This window comes from Hylobates moloch, unplaced genomic scaffold (assembly GCF_009828535.3).
Source record: "Hylobates moloch isolate HMO894 unplaced genomic scaffold, HMol_V3 SCAFFOLD_24, whole genome shotgun sequence".
Taxonomy (NCBI): domain Eukaryota; kingdom Metazoa; phylum Chordata; class Mammalia; order Primates; family Hylobatidae; genus Hylobates; species Hylobates moloch.
The window spans coordinates 27,023,010-27,046,214 of NW_026652299.1; the positions used below are offsets into that span (position 1 = coordinate 27,023,010).

The 23,205-nt window shown below is 38.9% G+C and overlaps 1 protein-coding gene across 1 annotated transcript in view; it reads right to left on the bottom strand.

Moving 5' to 3' along the window:
* The window catches only part of CLASP1 (cytoplasmic linker associated protein 1), a 301,973-nt gene that overhangs the window by 112,986 nt on the left and 165,782 nt on the right, over positions 1-23,205 (bottom strand). Inside the window, exons 9-19 of the mRNA XM_058434402.1 lie at positions 20,429-20,581; positions 15,408-15,481; positions 13,974-14,066; positions 12,855-13,000; positions 11,718-11,853; positions 10,583-10,653; positions 4,726-4,785; positions 3,856-3,933; positions 1,906-2,073; positions 1,232-1,281; positions 290-460 (exon numbers count right to left, since the gene is read on the bottom strand). Coding sequence (XP_058290385.1) covers positions 290-460; positions 1,232-1,281; positions 1,906-2,073; positions 3,856-3,933; positions 4,726-4,785; positions 10,583-10,653; positions 11,718-11,853; positions 12,855-13,000; positions 13,974-14,066; positions 15,408-15,481; positions 20,429-20,581 — 1,200 coding nt within the window. The remainder of the gene's footprint in view (positions 1-289; positions 461-1,231; positions 1,282-1,905; positions 2,074-3,855; positions 3,934-4,725; positions 4,786-10,582; positions 10,654-11,717; positions 11,854-12,854; positions 13,001-13,973; positions 14,067-15,407; positions 15,482-20,428; positions 20,582-23,205) is intronic.

The window sequence follows — 23,205 nt, forward strand, 5'->3', positions numbered from 1 at the left end:
TGGAGGAGGAGGAAGAATTGAGGAAAGGATGTGCTCAGTGCCACACACCCTCCGAGCATGAGTGTATTGTGTACTTACTCAACACTAAAACGGATGATGCATCGAAGAAAGGGACACTCAACAAGGGTGGCTGGCTGATGAGCCGCAAGTGCACAAAGCTACTTAGATTTAAATAGTAGCCCCACGACAGTGAGACTTGCCTCAATCACGGGTTTGTATTTTGCTAAGAGGTAAGAGTCATCTCTCGAAGAGCAGTGCAGGAGGGAAAGGGTGACAGGGGTGTGGTTACCTAAGGATGCGTATGACCCCGGAGGCAAAGCCGCTGCAGAGCTGAAAGGCGTCGTGCCCGAAGATGAGGAGACTTTGGATTTGGCACTGGCTGCTGCGTTCACATCAATATCACTTCGAGATCGCTGGAGGGACCCAGTCGTTGACACAGATTTGGTACTAACTGTAGAAGCTTTAGTGATAAAGGAAGAAATATGAATAAGGACTACACAGAATTTTGAAAATACATTGCTAAAATTTGATGTTGTTTTGCTTTCCTGAAAACAAATACCAAGTTTTAACAGATGTTGGAGCATAAAAAACTGACAAACAGTTTCCCCTGGTCCCTGAAGAGAGTTCAGGCAATGTGAAGGAAACTAAAAGTGACCTCAATTGTAATGTATCAGTTACATTTGTTTTCTTGTTATCGAAGACTATAAACCCCAAAGAAATGGACCATGTTTCTGCTTACTACAAAAGAAGTGAAATAAGGAAAAAATGCTCACGTCTAGGGAGTCTCCTCATGAAATGACATAACTGTGCCATGCCCTCTTTCCTAGAGCCCTCCTCTTTCTGGAACATGCCACTCTCCCACCACTAACCGCCATCACGCTGCTGCTGCTGCTGCTGCTCAAAACGCCACCAAGATGTCTTCACTGTCTCATCAAAGGATCAGAGACAGGAGGTACAGTTTGTGGCAATGTCAACATGCAGGGGAGGTGGGGAGAAAAGGTCACAGAGCTTCATTCCTAAGTCACCCCGTCAATGTTGACCTCAGCAGCGAGTGGCCCTGACAAAGCGGAGCTCTGCTGGAGAGTCAGGGCAGGGCAGAGCAGGCTACATTCAAGCCTAAGAAGGAACTGAGGGCAGGCCGTCGGCCTCCTGTGCCTGGGCAGCCTCTAGCAGCTGCATGTACAGCCCACCAGAGCCGAGAACAGGCCTTCTCCACGGCTGTCAGTCTCACCTCTAGATGTGGTACTTCCAGTAGGACTTCTTTTGGCAGACAGCGGACGACTAAAAGTAAAGATGTATATTATTTATTACATGTACTTTATCTGAATTAATACAAATACAAACTACAACAGGAAATTATTACAATGAAGAATTATTTCAGAGTTTTCAGAATTTTTTGGGCAATGTGAACCACAATGTTATAAACTCCCTGATTCCCAACGAAGCTTTAGCAATCTATTTTGGACTGCCTTTCAAACACAGAGGTGAAATAGTAACTACAGACAGAAATTAGAAACACAGAGCAGAGATGATAATATATTAAGTCACAGAGTCTGAATGCCCTCCATTTCCAAACTTCTCTCCAGGTTCACACTTACATCCTGAGAGGACCCTGAAGCACTGGTGTGTATAGTTCACACTACTCCATAATTCACTTATGTTATTCTAGAACTGTATTCTAGGACTGCCATATACATTTAACTGAAAAACAGTATGGTAAAGACCAAAGCAAACTATTTCTTACCACTCCGTGGTGGTATCTTACTTTGCACCAGGATCTACCTGAAGTAAGAGGGCGTTTTAACAAGCACACATGTAAAAACATAGCTAGAATTTGTGTTTTCATGTGACAAACTTTTAAATACAAATTCTCCCATGAATGATAAGCAAAGATGAATCTCTTACTTTAGACTCTCTTGAGAGCTGGAAGACGAGCGGTCTGACTGAGGCAGAGACACTATGCTGTCTGAGTTCTTCAGGTGGGACTGCAGGGCTTTCTGGTAGGAGGACTCCAAGGTGTGGTATAAGTGCTCTGCTTCTCTGCTGAAGTGACTGTGGAAACCCCAGTAACATCTAGAGGAAACACACAGAATCCTGGTCTAATTCAAGGATCCAAACACATCTTTTGCTGAACTCTGGAGTACACCACAGAAGATTTTCAAGGACTGGAAGCCTCAGTTTAGCTGCTAATAGTAGCAGGAGGAGAGGGTAAACAAAGGAGACCTGGTACGAATCCTGGCCTCACAATTTTACTGTCTTTTAGACAATGGGCAAGTCACTTACCCCTCTCAACCTCAGCCTCATTTGTAACATGGGAATTAAAGAGCCTAACTTGCAAAACTGAGGAACCTTAGGGAAGGTGGAGCTAAACATCTAAGACTATACCTAGAACACAGGGCAGGCTCATTAAAATGGCAGCTATTATAAATGCAATTTCACATCTCTTGATACAAAGTATTTAAAATTGCCTTAGGTAACATATGTGAAAGAAAAATTTTAAAATGTTCAGAGCTACTTGAAATCCGAATCACATTATGATTAAAGACCAAGAAAAAATGGGCCGGGGGTGGGGAGGGTCCAATACAAGGATAAAAACAGCATAAACAGATCATTAACAAATCCATTCCTAATAGTTTTTAGCAACGATTAATTATGTCACTTATTTTGGTAGAAACTAGCCAAGAAAAAATTGGCACAAACACTTCATAGTTATAATAAGCTCAGAAACAAGAGAAATATAATTTAACTGTGAAGGCAGTCAAAGAGCAATAAGTACTAGATCAGGATGCATTAATGTAGCTAAGTAAAACCGTAACATTGCAGGCTAGTACAATTAGATTTTAGCACGTATCAATTAAGAGAGTTGGTCAACTGTGAGAGTAAATTAAAAAAAAAATCACAGATGCAATATTGGCAGTAGCTATCAATCCAAGAGAGAATGTCTTAATATCAAACTTCTGGTATTTACAGTCACACTGGCAAAAATTATTTCCAAGGCCGGACACAGTGGCTCACACCTGTAATTCCAGCACTTTGGGAGGCCGAGGCGGGTGGATCACGAGGTCAGGAGATCAAGACTATCCTGGCTAACACGGTGAAACCATGTGTCTACTAAAAATACAAAACATTAGCCAGGCGTGAGGGCAAGCGCCTGTAGTCCCAGCTACTTGGGAGGCTGAGGTAGGAGAATGGCGAGAACCTGGGAGGTGGAGCTTGCAGTGAGCCGAGATTGCGCCACTGCGCTCCAGCCTGGGCAACAAAATGAGACTCCATCTCAAAAAAAAAAAAATTTTTCAAGGAGGTAACGAATACAGAGGCCATGGCCACATAATTGGAGAAAACTCAGTCCTAATGGCAAAAGTACCTCACTTATGAGACAGAAACAACAAGTGATCACTGTGATAATCCCAGGCATTAGTCGATCCAACTCCCCTTAATATGATTCACACCAAGGAACCACAGATGCTTGCAAAGAAGTGACTGCAGGGAGAGAATTCCCCGTGACCAAGATTTTTCATGGTAAATCATTAAAGCAGCTTTGGATTACAATATGGCTTAATGAATAAAAGAATACATTGAGCATGTATACAACTGCCTTCCAGAGCTATGTGATAATTTGTGGTGAATGTAAAAACAAGCATTCTTTTGTCTCCCTCAGTCCTGTTTATTTACAAGGTTGAGTGATGTTATTAAAAAAAGAGAGAAATATTTCAAAATGGCCTTTTGGGGGTCATGTTTAAAAGTCACGGTTAACAAATATGTTCAAGTAGCTTAAGTTTTTAATAAGGCAATCCTATAATTCATGTGAAATATAGAAGACATTAATTTAAAAAGTGATGTACAATAAAAACTTACTTTCTGGCTTCTATTCTTGCTTCGGAATCAGCATCATGTATTCCCTTCTTTATTGTTTCAGCTAATACTGATATGTGTCTAGATATTTAGAAAAGAAAGCAGTAACAATCATAAATGTATGGTTTGATGCAGATGAAACCAGGTGGGAGAAATAACTTCCAAATGGCAACATGGAGCTGGGAGCCTCTGTACCAAGGCTGGTTAGTTCCCACGTGGCTGGGCAAAGCAGGGCACTCCTACAGTTCTTTAATTTCCAACCCTGTCCCAACATCCTAGCGCCACTCCAACCCACCCACGCCTAAGGACTTTGATAACCCTATTCTCTTGTGGGAATTTTTTAAAAAAACACAAGCTGATTTTTTTAAAATGTGCACTTATAGCTCAATCTTTTACGAACCCAAACAACAAAAGCTTGTGTTTTTCCCATCAGAACTAGTTTCTATGGAAATTGTGAGATAATCACCTTAATATTAAATAGGCTGTCTACATCAAATACAGAGGCAGAAAAAGAAAACTTTCAAATGAGTGAAATTCCTTGAAGGATCTAACACTTTACTAACAGCAACTTTAAACAGTTACCTCATGGGAACTGATGGGAATGTCAAGCAGCAGGGCCAGTGTCAGTAACAGTTTACATTGGCTCTGCAGCTGTCAGAATGCACATGGACATAGTAGTATTTCAACCAATGAAATTCACTAAAAGTGTCTGCGAATATTATGTGGCCAACATCAATAAAACAACAGATGTAGTCATGAAAACAAACGCATATATTCCTCCATTCTTACAGAAAGCCAGCTGGACCACTCACCAAAGCATTCACTCTAAAGACTCAATTCAGAGGGAAAAATGGTTTCAAATCAGATGCTCACCGTTCTAGTGAATGTGTCTGCCATTCTTGTAAAAGCAAATCTAAAAATTCAAAACAGCGCCTAAAAAGTATTAATACACAACTTATTAATATATATTTTAGTGAAAATGAAACAGCATTTTTCTTAAGTGACCCAATACTATTTTTTAAAATTAGTACATTTCTTCTGACTTTTATGATTAGAAAAACAGAACGTAAAGAATGAATCAGAACTGACTAAAAACCAAAGCAAATGAAAGTAATTAAGCACCTATTGGTGCCACAGGGTCACAGGGACAGGATCCAAGCATTTCTCTCCAATCAGAAGCTTGCACTTCATGGCAACATCACTGAAAGGAGTTACCACTGTCTTTCATTTTTATACTATCCTAAGTAATATGTTAACAGAGAATGTACACATGCACAGAAGATCAACAAACATGACAGAATCAGGTCTTTGCATTAATTTCGGAGAATGCTTTGCACAAAAAAAGTTAAAAGTACCTTGAAAAACTAAGTGCTCTCCATATTTTCATGCTAAGGCCCTAAATAGTGCTTAAAATGGATTTTCTCCAACTGCTTTGCTTTCCTCCAACCAACCTTTCAGCATCCTTCTTTAAGCCTTTTCACTTTTATGATTTTTCTTGGTCTGATTTGTACACAAAAACAATTTAGATTACATCACCACTTCAGGTTCTACCTCTACAAAATTTTCTTTTTCTGGCCAGGCACAATGGCTCACTCCTGTAATCCCAGCACCTTAGGAGGCCAAGGTGGGCGGATCACTTGAGGTCAGGAGTTCAAGACCAGCCTGGCTAACATGGTGAAACCCCATCTCTACTAAAAACACAAAAATTAGCCAGGCATGGTGGCGGGCGCCTATAATCCCAGCTACTCAGGAGGCTGAGGCAGGAGAATCACTTGAACCCAGGAGGCAGAGGTTGCAGTGAGCCGAGTTCGTGCCACTGCACTCCAGCCTAGGCGACAGAGCGAGACTGTCAAATAAACAAACAAATAAATAAATAAAAATTTCTTTTTCCTAGGTCTAGCATTTCTATTTTTGTATGAATAAATCCTAATAGTCCTAGGAACCCATTCAAGGACACACAAATCAGAAGTAAAATCTTTCTCTAAAGAAATGACCAGACTTTCTTTCCTACAACCTTCCCAATTCACAACTTATAATCCATACACGATCACTCAATAAATCAAGGCTGGGAGCAGCGACTCACGCCTGTAATCCCAGCACTTTGGGAGGGCAAGGCAGGAGGATCACTTGAAGCCAGGCATTTGAGACCAGCCTAGGCAACAAAGTAAGACACTGTCTCTACAAAATATTTTTTTTAAAAATTAGTTGGGCATGGTGGCATGCACTAATAAAGTCCTAGCTATTTAGGAAGCTGAGGTGGGTGGATTGCTTGGGCCCAGAAGTTTGAGACTTCAATGAACTATGATTGCACCACTGCACTCCAGTTTAGGCAACCAAGTCAGACCCTGTCTCAAAAATAAACAAATAAAAATAATTATTTACTAACCCTTTACCCCATACTAGATGCTAGAGATCCAATGATAACCAAGACACAGCCCAGAGAACATAAGAGACAAACAGTTACATTGCCAGAATGCAAGGGGCTCCAGCAGCTCACAGGAGAGCCATGCAGCTTGGTCCTAGGGCTGGCAGTGGTGGGGCCAGACTGGTGGAGCAAGCTTTTCAAAGGAAAAGACACCAACTACACACACACATTCCTCACCATCACCCTCCCCATTCCTGTCCCAATCCCCAATCTAGACCATGTTTATTCTACTTTCACCCTTTTGCCTGTGGCATTTCCCAATCTGGGTTTTTCTTGGCTCTTTACTGCACTTATTCCTACTCATCTTTCAAAATGTGGCTCATTTTTAACCCATCTATGAAGCTTCTTGGGAAAACATCAGCAAGCTTTAATCACTGCTGTATCTGAACTCTTAATTCCACAATATATATGTTAATGTCAGAGTGTGTGTAATCCATTTGTTACCAATTCTATGAAGCGAAGCTAAGCACAGGCTGAATATGTAACAGAAGGTGTACTGCCTTGCTTACACTGCCCTCTTAAGCTCCCTCTCCCTTTCTGAGGGCAGAGGGCAGAGGGACTGGGCAAGATGGTCCCTATTACTTCTCTCAGCATTAAGACATACAGTTCTGACTAATACCCACTGGCTAAATACGGAAGTAACAATCCGAGTGTGTGGTTCAGAAATTGGTGAGGGTGGCGGCATTTCTATTGTCACAATGACTGTAGGGTGGTACTCATATTTAGTGCCAAAGGCCAGAACTGCTAAATGTTATGAAGCGAATTTTATCTCCCTGCCCCCCACCCCCCAAAATTAATATGTTGAAGTCCTTACTCTCAATGTGATGGTTATTTGGAGATGGGACCTTTGGGAAGTGATATGGTTTAGATTAGGCATGATAATGGGGCCCTCATTATGAGATTAGTGTCCCTATAAGAGATAACAGGTAGCTTGTTCTCTCCTCCTTCCCACCCTGCTCTCCCTCTCTCCCATGTGAGGACACAGGAAAACACTGGTCTACAGGCCAGGACGAGAGTCCTCACCAGAATCTGACCTTGCTGGCACACCGATTTTGAACTTCCAGCCTCTAGGCCAGGGGTATCCAATCTTTTGGCTCCTCTGGGCCACAGTGAAAGAAGAATAATTGTCTTGGGCCACAAATAAAATACACTAACACTAACGATAGCAGATGAGCTTAAAAAAAATCTCATAATGTTTTAAGAAAGTTTAAGAATTTGTATTGGGCATTCAAAGCTGTCCTGTGCTGCATGGTTGGACAAGCTTGCTCTAGACTGTGAGAAATAAATCTGTTCTTCATGCCATCCAGTCTGTAGTATTTTGTAATGGCAGCCCAAGATGATGAATCCCCTAAACATCCTGCAATGTTCCACAACAAAGATCTGTGTCATCTTATTGGAGAAATTTTGCCTTACGCAAGGAAAAACACATTCTGAATTTCTCTTGGAAACCTAACAATAGCGAAATGAAAACAACAGTAGCAAGATGAAAATAACAACAGCCACAGCTGCAACAAATTAAGCTTTCACTAAATGTTTTACGTAATGATTGTGAATCCTCCAAACCTTACAGAGGGGTACACCCTTATAGCTAACGAGTCAAACGAGTAAGTGGGAGAGCAATGTTTCAACTGATGCTGCTCAGGTTCTGAAGTTCATAATCATCCCTCTGGCATGCCGACTTTACATTCTCATCTCTAGGGGGAGCTAAAGCTGCTCCACTCTAACCCCAAGAGAAGCTGAACCCTAGGTCAAGGGTAGATTGCATTCCCCGGGGTACATACTTGAGCCACACAGTAAGGAATTACATTTTTTCAGTGGAAGGTATAAATCTCTTTTTTCGTGACTTTAGATAGCTGGATTATTCCTCTTTTCTCTTTTTGTCTTTCATGTAGTTATTAATGAGATGGATATAAAACCAACTACTAGGTATATATCCCAAAAAAATTAAGTCAGTAAGTTGAAGAGATATCTGAACTCTCATGATTATTGCAAGACTATTCACAATAGCCAAGATAGGGAATCAGCCTAAGTATCCATCAACAGATGACGAGATAAAGATAATGTAGCATATATACACAACAGAATCTATTCAGCCTTAACAACAACAAAATAAATCTTGTCATTTAAGACAACACAGATAAACCTGGAAAATATTATCTTAAATGAAATAAGCCAGGCATACAAAGACAAATATTACATGATCTCACTTAAGTGTGGAATCCAAAAAAGTCGACTCAGGTTTGGTGCAGTGGCTCACACCTGCAATCCCAGCACTTTGGAGGTGAGGCCAGCCTGGGCAACGTGGTGAGACCTTACCTCTACAAAAAATTTAAAACTTAGCTGGGGGCATGGTGGCGCACGCCTATGGTCTCACCTACTTGGGAGACTGAGGCGGGAGGATCACTTGAGCCCAAGAGTTAGAGACTGCAGTGAGCCATGATTGTGCCACTGCACTCTAGCCTGGGTGACAGAGTGAGGCACCACCTCTAAAGCAAACAAAATTGGACTCATAGAAGCAGAAAGTAGAATGGGGTTCCCAGAAGCTGGGGGTTGGGAGACTGGGGAGATGTAAAGTATGCAAAATGTCAGGTAGATAGGAATAAGTTCAAGAGATCGATTGTACATTATAGTGACGTGACTACAGTTAGTAACAACGTATTATATACTTTAAAATTGCTGAGAGTACATTTCAAGTGTTCTCACCACAAAAAAATAAGTATGTGAGGTGATACACATGTTAAAGAGCTTGATTTAACCATTACAAAATGTATACACATTATCAACACAGCATGTTGTACACCATAAGTCTTCACAATTTTTACTTGCCAATTAAAAAAACAAAGGTTGGGCATGGTGGCTCACATCTATAATCCCAGCACTTTGGGAGATCAAGGTGGGAAGACTGCTTGAGCCCAGGAGTTCGAGATCATCCTTGGGCAACATAATGAGACCCCCGTCTCTAAAAAAAAAAGTAAAAAAAGAAAAGATTAGTGGGCCATGGTGGTGTGTGCCTGTAGTCCCAGCTACTTGGAAGTCCAGGAGCTTGAGGTTACAGTGTGCTGCACTCCAGCCTGGGTGAAAGAAAGAAAAGAAAGGAAGGCAATAAAGGAAGAAAGGCAAGAAAGGAAGGAAGGAAAGGAAAAAGGAAAGAAAAGGAAATAAAGGAAGAAAAAGAAAAGGGGAAGGGAAGGGAACAGAAAGAAAGGAAAAAAGGAAAGGAAAGGACATTTTTAAACAGGCGGTCTGTGGTCAATTTGTTAAAAATAATAAAATAAATTTTAAAACAACAAATATAGAGCTGCTTCATGCTTAAGAGGGTCTTGTACCTATAGAAACCCAGCAGGATCAATAAGACACCCCAGGAAAAAGGGTAAATGGCTGGCAAAGTTCATTTGGGCTCTAAATCTTAGAGTGAAGGACTCTTTCACAGGACTAGATCAAGACACACAGCTAAGGGAATGGGGCCAAAAGGTTCTCCAAGCCTGCTAGTAATTATCCTATAAGACTCCCAATACAGTCTACTGGAACAGCTTTAGTGGTATTCATGAATTCCCTGAAAACCTACACAAAACTATTCTGTACATTTACCACTTGCTGGAAAGAGGGTCCATAGATTTTAAAAGACTCTTAAAACACTCAAGAATCACAGGTCTGAGCTGAAAGAACAGTCTTTATTCCTCACACGTAGTTTAGGGCAGCTCACCAGGACATATAAGATGGGGACTTGGGAACAAACCCCTAGCTAGTTACCCAGGTTGTATTTGCCTGTGTCTTCTGGGTATATCTCCCACAACTGTGCAAAACTAAGTGACGGTGAAGATTCAGAATCCCAGAAATCGCTAACAGAAGATGCAAACACATACCTTTCCCCTTACCTATGTTAATATGAAACTACTGCCATTGATGTTTATGGTATTTTTTTCTTGCATGCAGTTACTGCCTTTACTCAGGGAATAGGGCAGACCGATGACAAAGGTAGGAGGATTATCACAGGAAAAAAAGGTACAGGGAGTCCTCTCCCCTTCTTCTGCCACTACACCCAAACTCACTTTCTCTCACACAGACACATACACATACACACACATACACGCACACACACACAAATATAGAAACATAATAGAGGTTGTCCACATTCATTTCCCAAAATATTTAGATCTTGATTCTTCAACTCAAAGTCATTTATTGCAGTGATTTTAAGTAATACTAAGCATGTTATACATGAAATTTTATCCATGGAAGGAGATATGGAATTTTTTTTGGTTTTTAAACAATTCAAAAACAATGAGAAAACCCTTTAAAATTTACCTTCTAACTGCGACAGACTTAGAGGTACAGTTGCTTGTTATGACAGGTATTAACCTAGGGATGTGCGTGTGCTGTGAATAACAACAAAAAACAGAGGTCAACACTTGCAAATACAAAAAACAAAATTAAGAGAATCACTTCCTTACTAACCTACTTATAGCACATATACATTCAGATTAGAATGTCAGTGAGTTTTAAAAAGAAAAAAAGAATTCACAGGATATTGTCAAAAGCCATTAGAAAATTTACAGAGTTAAGAACAGGCAACATGATGACATGAAGATAAGCCTAAAACAATCATTAGTACGAGGTCTAAATTATCTCAGCTGTAGAGATCTGAGTGGGTTTAAAAGGAGTCATCAGACCAATATATTTTGATACTGTTTCAATGGAAATGTCCAATAATGACCTTGGGTTTAACAGTTAAAGTAGGCAGTGCAAGTAAGAACAGTAAGAACTTATAATACAAAGTAAATAACCAATAATCAAGAATATTCTGGATAGATTTTAGACAACATCATCAAGCCTCAAAGTTTCAAGAGCTGCCTCTGGGCAAAAATGACTTGAAAGTGGTGGGGAGATAATGTGGAAAACCATTTTAAACCTTTGTGAACTATTAGATTTTGTTAAAAACTTGTGTATAAATTACTTGGATAATTATTTAAATTTAAATAAGTGCCTAGAAAACCTAATCAAAGAGAACATTTTGTTTCGTGCTTATGTGCAATTAATCAAACTTTTGGGTGAACAGTAAAACCACAAGCACCAATACCTAAAATGGAAGGACTGGGACTAAGGAGGTAAGACTAAGAGTAATATCTGAGTAACAAGAATACAATATAAACTCAGAAGCAGACACCGGATGTTCGAACATTTTAAATCAATAATGAGTTAACAATCAATACCTCATTAACTTTATAACACATCCATAATTCACATTATGGATTATAAAAAGCTCACATGCCACAATTAAGTAGGGGGAAAAGATGATATATATATATATAAAATTCCAATATAATTATGCTAATAAATTTAATTATTCAATATAATTATGTTAACAAAAATGCCTCTAATATTTATCAACCATCAGTATTTACCACTTGCTTATTTCATGTATGGCCTATAACATACTTACCCGAATAATTAACCTAACAGCTACAACACCAGATGTGGCCATAATTTTGGCACTGTTTGGAATTAAATTAAAGATAGTTGGCATAATGGCTTCAGCTCCATGGTCAAACTTATTCCCCAGAACTGATGACAGATGCCTAAAACAAGAAATGGATACTGGACTGTAGTTATTTTTCTTAGAGACAGTGAAGCATTTAAACCACTTAACATCTAGAGCCTTCATTTAAAGTTATCTAGAAAGGACGAGGGTCTAAGATTTCTGATGTGCATGTTAAGAACATGGCAAATAGTTCTTAGCCCAAAAGTTCTTTTGTTTTTTTGGTTGTTTGTTTTTTAAAAAAACATTTCCAACTAGTCTGTGGAGCTTTTTGTTTGTTTTCTAGAGGCAGGATCTCACTATGTTGCCCATGCTGAACTTGAACTCTTGGGCTCAAGCAATCCTCCCACTTTGGCTTTCCAAGTAGCTGGGACTCCAGGCACATACCAGCCCACCTGCCCCAACTAGTCTTAAAATAGCAAACAAACTGATTATATATTAATAAAACACAAATATGAAAAAGCACCCTTGGCTCCTTTTTCTTTTTTCTTTTATCTTAACATAAAATATTCAGGCTTCAAAATCTGACTTCAGCCAAAACTTTAAACAGCTGCAATGCCTCCTCCTGCTGCTGCTTTGATATTCCGACATACATTCTAACACAAAGTTTTATTAGCTTTGATCACTAGTACATGTACAGCTAGAATGAAATTTTACTGCAGTAAATGCCTTTAACTTTACAGTACTCTTTTAGGAACAAACATTCTGATAAACACCCTATTACCTGCCAGCAAAAATCAATGAAAAATCAGAGAAACAGGATTTTATAGAATTTCATTTTTCCATATTAACAACTGCTTCAAAGTTTGAAATAAAGGCTTCAGAGCTATGTCATTGAATAAAATTTAAAATCTGTCACATTTCACATAATTGAGCAAAAAGTACTGTAACACTACTGAAAGAAGTGTTAACTGGAATGGGTCTTGGAGACTAGTCAGAATTTACATTAAAGAGACCCAGCTCACATGTTCAAGGAGACATCTCTGAAGCTCTGTGGTGACACTATTTTATGGTGAGAATATGGAGCATCGCAGTCCTTACCCCAACGTGATACAAGCCTCCCGCACTACCTGAGACCGCAGATCCTTAGCAGAGAGTTTAAAGGCTCCATCCAAAAGACGCAAATGTTGAAAGAAGTTATCATACTCAGCAGCACCAGCCAAAAGTAAAGATCTAATCTTTTTTAGCTAATGGAATAGAGAAAATTCAGAAAAACAGAAAACAATTCTAACATAAAATACACAAAAGAAGCCATCAAATACAAAAGAGATCATTGTTAAAAGTTCAACTGATTAGAAAGTTTTCCCAAGAGAATTCAGCCAGTTAAATATTAGCTAATACAATAAACAAATCTACATATCACAAATAAGACTAAATAATTTTTAACTGGAGTATTTGTGACACATATATTATAATTTCTATAAAAAAATGTTTTACATTTGAAATATCTTAAAGTATTTATAGATCCTACAACACTAATGATAAATAATTAAAAACTTTTGGCTTGTGAAAAGCCCCTCCTAAGCTTACCTCCCCCCAACACCCCACTTCAACTGCCATTTATTTAAGAATCAAAGGAAGAAGCATTCCTATAGTATTTACTATCCTCCACTGAACCATTAACTGGCTGGTCTGAATTTGAAATACAATATAATGGCAATTGTACCACCTCTCTTCTTGCCAGCCAACCAGTAGAAAATAACCTTCTCAGATAAGACACACCCTCACTTTAATGCCCAGCCCACTTTCCATTAATCTACTTTTAAAAATAAAGGAGACATAACTTTCTAGCAAGTGGTAAGAAGAAAGAAAAGAATACTGGAGGACATACACTAAAAATGCCACAAAAAAGCCACCTTAAAGGCAAACAATCACAGAATGAAATTTCTGCTAAGGTGAGAGTGGATACTATCACCATACATTGCACAGTTAGGTCTTTGTTAAAAGACTAGGCGATTCATAAAGGTGTAAGTTGGTGGGTTTTCAAAATAAAAATAAAAGGAGGTACTCTACTAAAAGGGTGAAGCATAAATATGATAATTTGAATTTAAAATATGTATTATTTAGAATTCATTAGAGCTGTCCCAATTTCACAATAAAGTGTTTGAGATATTTAAATACATCTTATGAAAACGTAATCACATGAAGTCAACAGCTTACAGCATTTACTCTCTGCTCCCAATCGTGCTTGTCATCAGATAATATTTCCCTAATTTTGTTTATGGATTCCTCAAGGTCTCGGCTGGAATAAATCTGTAAGCAAAATTAATTACAATGAATATAAAAACATGCAGAATAAACAGATTATTTCTTAATTACACGAAGTCAAGAACATTAAGTATAGTAAAAGAAATTATTTCATTTTTAAGAAATACCTATGAGAAAATATCTGAACAGTTTTGTCTATAATGAGGATCTTTCTAACTATAAATGTGCACTCACAAGATTTGCTGTCATATGTGAATAACCCTGCCTCAAACATAGCTTTACTATAAACTTAACAGATGATTTCATGTACGAAGAGAAACAAGCCTAACGGGAAACAGCCAGTGATGCCTAAGTCATTTATCACTTAGTATTATTTATAACATGACACTACACCTATAATTTTAAACACTTTCAAATCTACTTTCTCATTTATCCCCACATCTTACCTAGAAAACAGGTAAGGTACAGGGTATAATCAATCTTGATGTATGCTGGGAAGGTCAGGTCAAGTACTTAAGGAAGAACCTGAACCCGAGATTGTTTTTTGTTTAAGACACTGGGTCTCACTCTGTCACCCAGGATGGAGTGCAGTGGCGCAATCTCGGCTCACGACAAACTCCACCTCCCGGGTTCAAGGGAGCCTCCCACCTCACTCTCCCGAGTAGCTAGAACTATAGGCACAAGCCACCATGGATGATTTTTGTATCTTTTATAGAGATGAGGTTTCACCATGTTGCCTAGGCCACTGAGATTCTTGTTACCTGCTTTATACACATATGGCAACCAAGGTGGCAAAGAGAGTTGTACATAACAGACAGTAAGTGCCACAGGAATCCAGAGCACAGACAGTCAGTGTAGGCTGAGGAAAAGTATTAGTCTCAGTCAGCAACACACGATACTAAGGCACAAAGCAGTCAAAAACTTGTGGCTGTATCCCAATTTTTATAAATAATCTTTGTTTCATCTGTTAGGTACTTAAAGTGAAGCATCAAAGAAGGTATAAACTAAGCTCTTATTAAACCATTCTCTATAACTTTTCAGACACCAAAATCCTTCAAATTTATGAATCTTTCTTAAAAAAATCCCTAAATAAATATACTTTTTTTATTCTCTAATTTAGCATCATCTATTTCTTTCTCTTTTATGTGGCCTGATCCATCAACTTAATGATAGAACAACCAATGTCTTTCCTGTTCTTACTGAAAGATCATCTTGGGCCTTGACTTTTGCTCCAACATTTTCTAGTCTGCACCTCAGATCTCCTGTAGTGTTGACAGTTAAAATTACCTGACCTAGTAAACAACATTACATAGGCAGGATTGAAAAATAAAACTTGAAGAGCAAGTTGACCCTTGTTTGTAATCATACTCAAATCTCCTCACTGACCTGTACTACAGGTACATCATCAAATGCTTTAATAAAATCCTCTTCATCAACAGCACCAGCTCCTTCTTTTGCAGCTGTAAAAAAGAATTTTAAAAATGTAAACAATATGAAACAATGTATATAACACATACACTGAAGAAGTCTAAACATACACAATCAAAATTACATTTTGGAAGATTCAGAACATTTTTTAAAAAGGCTTCATATAACTTTGGAGTGTCATGAAATTGACAAACATTACTGACTTCATATCAAGATGAAATATAGTAATTCTACAATGCTATATACATTAGCTTAAGGTCACTTAGACTACCTGTTTAAGCAGGGGGGGTATGGGTTTTAAAGGATTTAGATATTGTATTGATATACAAGTCCTTTGAAAGATTCCTAATAAATGGATCAAGCAGAAAATTTAATTCATCAGGGAATAACTTGTTATTACTGGGAATCCAGCATAACAAATTTGTGAATATTCAAACAAGTCCTAAATAATTTCACAGTTTTATTTAACTTTATATTAGTTTGAAAACATTTCTATTTCCTTGAACTCATGATAACTGTCATTTTTTTCACTTAAGAATCAGTTACAAGTTTCTCCTACAAACTTATCCTAAGATGCTTTGTATAATTAAAAGTATTTGAAGAAAGTATTTCTTTTTGCTAGTATGAGCTCCCCTTTATGTATGAAAACCAAGTGATGCTTTATCAGATTTTTTTCACATTGTAAAAACCGGTGTCTATAGTCATCTTCATAACTCCCATTAATGATTTACATGGATTAGTCTGATTGCTTTTCTAAGACCTTCTTACCACACATGTATCTGGTGTTCGGGGTCCTGATAACTATCCAGACAGAAAGGGGCTTTAAAGACAATCCCAGGTAGCAGTAAATGTGTGTCATCACTCTTGCTGAAGATCACTCACAATGTGGAAAAGCTAACTACTATAAAGGACGATAGTCACTCACTGTGATATGGTGTTCTGTGTCTGTTTTAGCATAAAAACTGGATCCCATTGAGCAGATAGGCCCTGAATGCCTCCTTTGCATAAGGCCCTACACCATGTACCCACAAATACCAAAGAAGACTCAAAGGCCAACAACAGTCCCTGAGCCTAAGCTATCTGATGAGGAGGAGCTAACCAGGAAATTCATGACTATGGCATTAAACAACATGGAAAAAGGATAAGTGCAGGGCTGAAGGGGAAAACCGGGCTGATATGTGCATGATCTACACAGCAGGGACTTCTGGAAGGGGTATGGACGTGAGATGGGAAGGAAAACACCAGTCTAGTAATTTTCTAAGCCTTGTTTGTGCAATGGATAATTACCCAAGAATAGATCAAGAAAAAAGATTAGAAAGATTGTTCAGGCATCAAAAGGAACAATGTATTGATATATGCTACAAGGTAGACGAAACACTGAAAACATTCCCTTTAAAATGGCTAATTTTATATTATGTGAACTTAAACTCAATAACAAAAAGTAAAATGTTTTAAAATACACCAAAAAAATGATTAGAAAGAACCAGAAATAAGCACAATTAACATTCTTACAGCTCCTCTATCACAGATGCTGGGGTCAGGAGGCAGAGTGGTCGCATGCTGGTCTTGTCAAGATACCAATATTCTAGGGCCAGTTCAGAATTCAGGAGAGGCCATCAGGAGACAGCATTTTAATGCTAATCATGAGTACAGCTTTTACTTGGCCCACTCGGCTTCATCTTTTTTGGCTCATGGGATTCCCCACCCACCACTATCCCCACCACCAACAACAGCTCAAAGCTCAGAGCCATCAGTGAAAACGGTTCTAAGAGCAGCAGCTACACAATTTTTCTGAGGTAAATTTCGGAGGGAATTTGCATGTAAATGTAAAATTTGAGAGAAAATGAGAGTTGTATATAACAACTTAACTGTCTACATTAGAGGTGAAAGGAAGAATTTATGGGAGAAATCTCCTACAATTTATTTAATGCAACATCCATACTGGTCTCACAAGGAACCATGTTACTTGTAAGAACAAAATGTGTTTTATCTTACTTATTTTTATTCCCAACTTTTAAGTTCAGGGGTACATGTGTAGGATGTGCAGGTTTGTTACATAGGTAAACGTGTGTCATGGTGGTTTGCTGCACAGATCATCCCATCACCTAGGTATTAAAACCAGCACATTAGCTATTCTCTTACCCCAAACCCTGCAACACGTCCCAGTGTGTGTTTTCCCCACCCATGTGTCCATGTGTTCTCATCATTCAGCTCCCACTTATAAGTGAGAACATGCAGTATTTGGTTTTCTGTTCCTGCATTAGACTGCTGAGGATAATGGCTTCCACCTCCATCCATGTTCCTGCAAAGGACGTGATCTTGTTCCTTTTTATGAATGCATAGTATTCCATGGTATATATGTACCACATTTTCTTTATCCAGTCTATCATTGATGGGCATTTAGGTTGATTCCATGTCTTTGCTACTGTGAATAGTGCTGGGATGAACATATGCATACATGTATCTTTATAACAGAATGATTTATATTCCTTTGGGTATATGCCCAGTAATGGGATTGCTGGGTCAAATGGTATTTCTGCCTCTAGGTCTTTGAGGAATTGCCACACTGTCTTCCACAGTGGTTGAATTAATTTACACTCCCACCAACAGTGTAAAAGCACTCCTTTTTCTCCACAACCTCACCATCATCTATTGTTTTTCTGACTTTTTAATAATAGCCATTCTGACTGGTGTGAGATGGTATCTCATTGTGATTTGCATTTCTCTAATAAACAGTGATGTTGAGCTTTTTTTCATGTTTGTTGGCCGCATGTTCATCCTCTTTTCATAACTGTCTGCTCATTTTCTTTGCCCACTTTTTAATGGGGTTGTTTTTTCTTGTAAATTTAAGTTCCTTGTAGATTCTGGATGTTAGGCCTTTGCCAGATGGATAGATTGCAAAATTTTTCTCCCATTCTGTAGGTTGCATGTTCTCTCCGATGACAGTTTATTTTGCTGTGCACAAGCTCTTTAATTAGGTCCATTTGTCAATTTTTGCTTTTGTTGCAATTGCTTTTGGCGTCTTCGTCATGAAATCTTTGCCCATGCCTATGTCCTAAATGGCATTGCCTAGATTTTCTTCTAGGGTTTTATAGTTTTGAGTTATACACTTAAGTCTTTCATCCATCTTGATTTTTGTACAGCGTGTAAGGAAGAGGTCCAGTTTCAATTTTCTGCATATGGCTACCCAGTTCTCCCAGCACCATTTATTAAACAGGGAATTCTTTCCCTATTGCTTGTTTTTATCAGGTTTGTCGAAGATCAGATGGTTGTAGTCGTGAGGTCTTTATTTCTGGGTTCTCTATTCTATTCCATTGGTCTATGTGTCTGTTCTTGTACTAGTACCACACTGTTTTGGTTAGGGGTAGCCTTATAGTATAAAGTTGGATAGCATGATGCCTCCAGCTTTGTTCTTTTTGCTTAGGATTGCCTTGGTTATATGAGCTCTTATTTGGTTCCATATGGATTTTAAGATAGTTTCTTCTAATTCTGTCAATGTTAGTTTAATAGGAATAGCATTAAATCTATAATTGCTTTGGGCAGTATGGCCATTTCATAATATTAATTCTTCCTATCCATGAGCATGGACTGTTTTTCCATTTGTTTGTATCGTCTCTGATTTCTTTGAGCAGTGTTTTGTAGTGCTCCTTGAGGAAGTCCTCCACTTCCCTTGTTAGCTGTATTCCTAGGTATTTTATTCTTTTTGTGGCAATTGTGAATGGGAATTCATTCAAGATTTGGCTCTCTGCTGGCCTGGTGTTGATGTACAGGAATACTAGCAATATTTGCACATTGATTTTGTATCCTGAGACTTTGCTGAAGTTGCTTATCAGCTTAAGAAGCTTTTGGGCTGAGACACTGGGGTTTTTCTAGATACAGGATCATGTCATCTGCAAATAAAGATATTTTGACTTCCTCTCTTCCTATGTGAATACCCTAAACCTAACCCCAACCCTAAACCCAACCCCATGCTCCTTTAGCTCAGTGAATTTCATTATTATCCACATTCTGAGGCCTACTTCTGTCATTTCAGCCATCTCAGTCTCAGCCTAGTTCTGAGCCCTTGCTGGAGAGGGGTTGCTGAAGGAAAAGGGCCACTCCGGCTTTTTGAGTTTTCAGCACTTTTGTGTTGAATTCTTTCTTATCTTTGTGGGCTTATCTACCTTTGATCTTTGAGGCTGTGGTCCTTTGGATGGGGTTTTTTGTTGTTCCTGTTTTCTGTTCGTTTTTCTTTTAACAGTCTGGTCACTCTTCTGTGGGGCTGCTGCTACCCAGCTTTCTACAGATGATTGTCTTTACGGTCCTGAGTTCTGCCCTTCCTGCATGAAGAGCCTGCGGTCCAGGTAGAGAAATACAGGCCTTCCACTCCCACAGAGCTACCTCCCGCTGGCCCAGGTCCACTTCATGCTGCTATCCAAAAGACACACCAACAGCTGCCACCTCACCATGGCTCACCGGGAACTGGAGCAGAGGTGGCTGGTCTCCACCACCCACAGCCCGACCCTGCATGCGGAGTATGCACACACACCCCCATACCTAGGGGCCAGTCTACAAGATATACTTTAAAGACAGGAGTTACAGTGTGACTTCTGGATTATTCTCAGTCTTGTTAAATAGAAATTGTCTAAAACGCCTCTAGTGGTTTCAGGCATTGCTGGATCCAGATAACTAAATAATGCAATGAGGGTGCGCTCTTGTTCCTATCTCTGAGCTATGCTTTCCTCTGTGCTGGCTTCCTTCTCCTACAGGCTCCACCTTACCAGAATGTGGCAAAAGTCACACAGTAGCTCAAATTTACAACTTCCCAGCTTATCAGCATCAGTATCGCAATGCTAATTCAATTAAAGAATAGCAGGCAGAAACCTGCTGCATATGGGGACTGTATCACTTCTGAGGGCCACCATAGGCAAGTACTTGCACCTCTGGTTTGAAAAGCTGGCATAGCTGACCCCAGAACACCACATATGGCTTAGACTAACCTGAAGACTTGGATCCAAGGGTGGATGAACCAAGCCGGCGGGTGGTTCCCATTCCAACATTTCTCCGAGAACTTGGTGGAGCCTTGGATGATGTAGAACTAGCAGAGGAAGGTCTGTTACCATCCACAGAATCTTCATCATCGAAATTTTTATCTGAACAGTAAGCACAGAAACCAATGTTTTTTAAAAAACAAAAACAAAATATATATACATATACTTTTTCACCTGATTATAAAACAATTAGTCTTCGAGACTGATTTTGCACACTGTTTTGGAATCTGAGGTGCCCCTCTAGGGTCTGGAAAGCCTTAGGTTAAGCCCAGAATGAAGCTACAAAGATCATACTTGCTTTCACATACCCAGAATACTTTCGCACTCAAATTTTGAAAAATAGAACAAATATAAAGAAGGAAACAATCTCTCATAAAACCACCATCTATAAACAGTTATTTTCACATTCTGGAACATTTCTGACCATCCATGCACTCCAAATTACATGGTTCAGTGTATTCAACACAGTGTAGGGGGAGGAGGAGAGAAAGACATCTTCACAAATCCATGTCCTTATGCAAATTAGCTCCTTTCACTGTGCCTTTAAATCCCCCAGATTGTCTTGTTATGCCATGCTGTTTCAAGATGGTTCTTTCAATCTATACATCCATTTTTCATTGATTCAGATGCACAATGCTCTTAATTAGCATAGACTTCCCGTGGATTCAGAAAGTGGTTCATAATGGCCTTCCCAAAAGGAAAATTTAAGTCTAACGTAAAGAATAAGAACAACCCAAAGGAGAAGTCACCCACTGAGTACTGCCAGCATTAGCAGTGACAAGGACAGATCTCACTCAGCCTATCTGTCCTCTGGGGAGCTCCAAGAACATTTGAACTGCTGTCATTATTCTACTACCTTAAATCATAATCATTCTGCTGAGTGGGAACAGTTCCAGTCTGTCAGACAGGTAAAAAATTAATGGGAGACATGAGGACACTATCATGCTTCACTCACAAATTCATGTAAATTATGTTTAGTTCAGTCTTCTAACATATTCAGGCATGTCATTTAGAACAGTACTCAGTTGCCAAGAATTATTTTCAATGGACCAATTTCAATGGAATTCCTGAAATTTTTGCTTGCATCAGTGATAGACTAGGCGTGAACCAGACTTAACCTCTTGCAATAAATAGCTAGAAAACCTGACAGTATATATAAAAGGACTACGTGCAGGCACTGGACAACAGGCAGTTAAGAACTTGGCTGTTCAGCTAAATTGCATAAAGATATGGATTTGTTTGTTTTTCCCTGCAAGAAAAGAAACAAACAAGGTAAGCTATACAATCACCCCAACTTTCTGCCTGGAGGTGTTAATAATTTCCAGGTCACCAAGTACAGGGAAGGGGAACTCAAATTAAACTTAGTAGCCCTGCAGATTAGATACTGCAGACAATAAAGAACAGAGTTCAGAGAAGTTGAGGGTGCTAGAAATTACAGGAAGCTACACAGAAATAGGGCTACAGAAATGTGCTAAGTTCTAGGCCTCAAGTGTGTGAGTGAACTTCCATGAAGCAAGGCAGAAAACGACCAAGAGGGTATGAAATGAACAATTCTTAGAGTTTACACAAGTAGGGAAGCTCCAAACAGCCAAAGTGGAATGTTCTTGGTGACCCCCACCCAAGGCATTCAATGGAGAACCCCAGAGAGGTCAGGTCTTAGTGAGACTGAAGTATGTCTGGAGTGAAAGTTAAACGAAATCTGCCCTATCAGAGCTTAAAAGCAGGCCTACAGGGCATTAGGCAGACCTGCGAGTAACTTATCTGATTTGCCAAAACAAAGCATGATATTCCTAAAACAAATGTAACAAGACATAGACACTCAACAAGGTAACATTCACACTACACAACATCCAATAAAAAATTCCTTCACTATGTACAGACAAGCCTTAAAAAAAATTTTCCTAAACATGACAAGAGGGAAGAAAATGTGGCCCATAATCACGAGGGGCAAAAAAATCAGAAAATAGTAAACTTCTGAGAAATGATGAAATAAGAACATTAAACTTCTATTATAACTATGTTCAATATTAAAAGAATTCATAGACATAAGAAAAAAAGAAAGTTTTTTTAAAGAATCCAATGGAACTTACAGATTTTAAGAAAACATAATATCTGAAATGAAAATTTCACTGATTGAGATTAAGTACAGACTAAACACTGTAGAAGTAAAGAAAAAAATCAGGAAACTTAAACATACAGCAATAGAATTTATCCAAAATAAACACAGAAACAAAATAGGCTGAAAAAGTAAATAAATGGAATAGAGTCTCAGAGACATGAAGGATAATATCAAGCAGTCTAACATACACAACACCGCAGGCCCGCAGCACAAGGGGAAGAAGGGGAAGGACAGAAAAAGACTGAGAAATGATGGCCAAAACATTTCCAAATTTGATAGAAATTATAAACCTACAGATCCAAGAAGCTGCACGCCCCAAGCAAGACACACACACAGAAAAGCATACGGAGGCACACCATTATCAAACTGCTTAAACCCAGACAAGAGCAGCCAGGGGAAGAGACATAGCACACAGAAGAGCAAATATAAAAGCAGCAGCAGACTTCATCAGAAACCCTGCCAGCCAGAACACAATGGAAATGACGCTTGAAAATGGTATTCACCTAGAAGTAACCTAGAATTCTATATCCAGTGAAAACATGTTAAGAATAAAGGCAAAATAAAAACTCAAACAAAAATTGTCATCAGCAGACCTGCACTTCAAGAA